The sequence below is a fragment of the Callorhinchus milii genome, unplaced genomic scaffold (genome assembly GCF_018977255.1).
Source record: "Callorhinchus milii isolate IMCB2004 unplaced genomic scaffold, IMCB_Cmil_1.0 Scaffold27, whole genome shotgun sequence".
NCBI lineage: Eukaryota > Metazoa > Chordata > Chondrichthyes > Chimaeriformes > Callorhinchidae > Callorhinchus > Callorhinchus milii.
Window position 1 is genome coordinate 1688531 of NW_024704768.1, and position 3601 is coordinate 1692131.

General features: G+C 41.9%; 1 protein-coding gene across 1 annotated transcript; it reads right to left on the reverse strand.

Annotated features, from left to right (window-relative positions):
• Positions 1-580: 580 nt before the first annotated feature.
• Positions 581-2572, reverse strand: LOC103189313 (homeobox protein Hox-C5). The gene is made up of 2 exons (XM_007909661.2): positions 1941-2572; positions 581-1311 (listed from the first exon to the last, which is right to left on the reverse strand). Exons 1-2 carry the CDS (start codon positions 2566-2568, stop codon positions 1085-1087), a joined length of 855 nt encoding a protein of 284 aa, XP_007907852.2. The 5' UTR covers positions 2569-2572; the 3' UTR covers positions 581-1084.
• Between the last annotated feature and the right edge of the window lie 1029 nt (positions 2573-3601).

A 3601-nucleotide genomic window follows, 5' to 3' on the forward strand; every position in this document is an offset into this window, starting at 1 on the left:
GGAACACACAAAGGCAGTTGGGCAAGCGGATGGGGCAGATTTGCACACACACACACACACACTATATATATATATATTTATATATAACGCACAGAGAAAAGCTTGCAGATTGCAGGATGTTTTAAAAGTTTGATCTAAAGTCGGATTTCGCAATGAGATCCAATTCAAATCACCCAGAAAAGGGACGGTCTGATCACGTGATGGTTTAGAGTGTTTTTTTGTTAAGAACCCAAATTAGCTTTTTTTTTAAACAGAAAGGGGACCAAGGAATACAAAACGTAGCAGACAACGTAGACGAGGTTAAGTAATCTGTAAAACAGCACTGAATACAATACGCTTTTATACAAGGCTTAACTTCTGAAAAATGAGAGAATACACCAAATTCATTTTGCTATTCTTATTGTCACGTTTTTTCCTTTTATACACACAATGTATTAAAAGAAAATCGGTTTTGAATCGCAATCGTTTTGAAGCTTCAACTGCAACCGAGGGGAAAAGATTGGGGCTGGCGGAGAACTTTCCTTTGTGGAGAGAAATTAAGACATTTTAGGGATAACGATAGATCCTACCTGACATTCAATTTGGGAAACCAACCGCTTTTATTTTCAACAAGACATAAATTAGAAAAAAGCACCTTCCAAAAAAAAATCGATAAATACAAACAGGCGAAGTAACATTTAACTCCGTGTGTGCGCACCAACCTCTCCCCCACCCCCATCGGTAAAACCTGGACACATTTGTGAAAGGCAATTTTGGGAGGCTCCCTCCTACAGTAGAGGTCTTAGTGGTGTAGCTTAGACTAAAACTTACACAGATAATTATTTCGTTAAAGATGAATGCAGATATTGTCCTTGTTTGGAGATTTAAATTGCTATCATTTTGTTGCTCTCTCCTCCCACAATCGCACGAGTAGGACCGCGATTTAAGTTTCTTTTGAAACGCTGACAGTCCAGTCCAATGGACATTTTAGTACCTCTTTTATGAGTAAGACTTTTTTTATTTAAAAAAAATGAGGTTTTCTTTTGGACAGCAGCAAAAAGAAGTATATTCCTACTCCCCCGTCTCCCCCACCCCCCCGGGCTCTCTATCGATTGCCCCCACTCTTGGTTTTCGTGTCTTTTTTCCATTTCATTCGCCGGTTCTGGAACCAGATTTTAATTTGTCTCTCGTTCAGACATAAATTGCTGGCAATCTCCAGCCGCCTCCGACGCGTGAGGTATCTGTTGAAATGGAATTCTTTCTCGAGTTCCAAGGTCTGATATCGGGTATAACAAGTCCTGGATCGCCTCCCTTCTGCTTTGCTCAGGGCGTCTGCAAAGAAATATGAAGCAATTCACGTCTTATTGCAATGAACAAAAACAGCCAAAATGAATAGTTAGTGTTATTGATAATTTATAGTTTGAATGCATTTCAGTGAAAATACTCGCATTTCCCCTATTCTAACACTCACGTGTTCTTTAAGAGGTCTGTGTGCACAATAAATATATATGTATATACTTACATGTATATACAGTACATATATGTTATAGCAGCTAAACCCACATCCTCTCCCTAGTGATATATTAATATTATAGGTTAGTGGGGATTTCTGGCACGCGTTTCTTTTCCTAACCAATTATTTTGCCATAATTTTTAGTATCCTTTAGGATCCGGGTTCGACAGGTTTACGAGGTATTGATATATTTTCCCTTACAATTTATGTCGTGAGATTTCATAATCTGTCTCGGCCCACTTATTAAACGCTAAAACAATAACAAAAAAAATCCCCATTTCACAATTTTCGCCCACAAAATAGACAGTCAATTCACTTTACAGTATATATTCTGTGACGCGCTTTGAGATGTCTCAGGGACTTGATAAGGCGCTATATCAAACGCAAGGATTGTTATTGTATTATTGTTATTACAGCAAAGTGCATTAGGGTGGAAGTTTATTTTTACCATGGCTTAGATGGACCTTGGTCATCCAGGGATAGATCCGAGGTTGCTGTTGAGTCTGTCCCCTCTGCATGTGTGTCTCTCCGGTTTTTGGGCTGGGTTCCCTGACGATTTGGGGACTATTCTCGACTCCTTTGCCTCTCGTTGTCTGACAGTAAATCCCAGGATTAGGGGTAACCTCCTCCGCCTTCGATTGCCTCCTTTCGCTGCCCGGACCGTCCACCGAATCTCCCATGGCCGGTGCAAATGGGCGATTGCCGGCGATTGCTGATATTGCCCCCTCGGCTGACTGGCAGTGTGAAACACGCGAGGCAGGCAAACTGATGTTGATATCCAACCCACGATAAGAGTACCTGGGAGGACACATCAGCCGGCCTTGTAATGTCGATCCCTCAAGCCTCCAACCCTTCGTGGCACAACCCGAACCATTTTGATCTTGTTTGCAAAATGAATTCGCAGAGTAAGAATTCATCTGGCGTTTTGCTCGCGTTTGATTCATGGCAATTTGAGGGCAGGGGGTAAAATTCAATAGTTCAGCTTGTTTTTTTTTGGGGGGGGTGGGGGGAATTTGGCGACCTGCTAAATGAGGAAGAAGTTTCAATGGCATCACGTGTTTCTCCGAACCAGTCATGAATAGCAAGATTGCTCCCTTCTTTCTTTCTCCTGTTTTTTCATGTCAATGCGGGGCGGGGAGGGGGTGGGGGGGGGGGTTGGGAGTTGATGCATTTCCCCTCGTAGAATGGGTCTGATCGTGAAGAGCCCATTTCACAAGAGGAATCAAAGCGGGACATGAGGCGAGAGCGTCACCTGGCGCCAGTCACTGAGACACCACCGCACACCCAGAATGAACTCCCCCAAAAACCGACCTAAACATGTTACACAACACCAATGTAGACAGGCCGGGAGTCCATATTGCACAGATCCACATATTAAGTGCTGTAGGCCATAAGTAGGAGTTGCAACACGTTTGCATCGAAATCTATAACATTATTAGCTCATTCCACACACACACACACACACACACGTCAGTCACTACCACTGGTTTACATCAGGGCTGGTGATGTCGAATCAATTCCTGTTGCAAGCAACTCTGGTTTCAGACCACTTCTGTCTGTCTGTCTGTCCTGACCTATTGCATCTAATAGGATTGCAAGATGCGTTTCGGTGGAAAGTATGTGCGTTTTGCGTGTAAGAGAACAGACAGGTTGTGTGTGTGTGTGTATGTATGTGTGTGTGTGTGAGAGAGAGAGAGAGAGAGAGAGAGAGAGAAAGAAACACAAATGTGTTTGACTGAACACGACTGTGTGTGTCTGTATATGTGTATGAAACAGTATGTGTCTATTTGATATGTGAGACAACATTTGTGTGGCAATGTGTGACAGAGAATGAGAGAGAACGTATTGGTACATTTGTGTGTTTGAGATATAGAAGCAATTCTAAATACAGTCCCTTTTTTGTATAAATATGTTGCAAAAGTCGAAAGTAAACTAGTTTCGGCTGTACTGTTTGATTACACAGTACTAAAAGTTGCTCAGTCATCTTCACAATGATCCTATTCACGTTTTTACCAACAAATCGTTCATTTAGATTAATCATACAGCCAATATTTTGCTACTGTTACTTCTGAGAGCTAGTTTCCCCTTTTTTTTTCTTTTTCAATATGT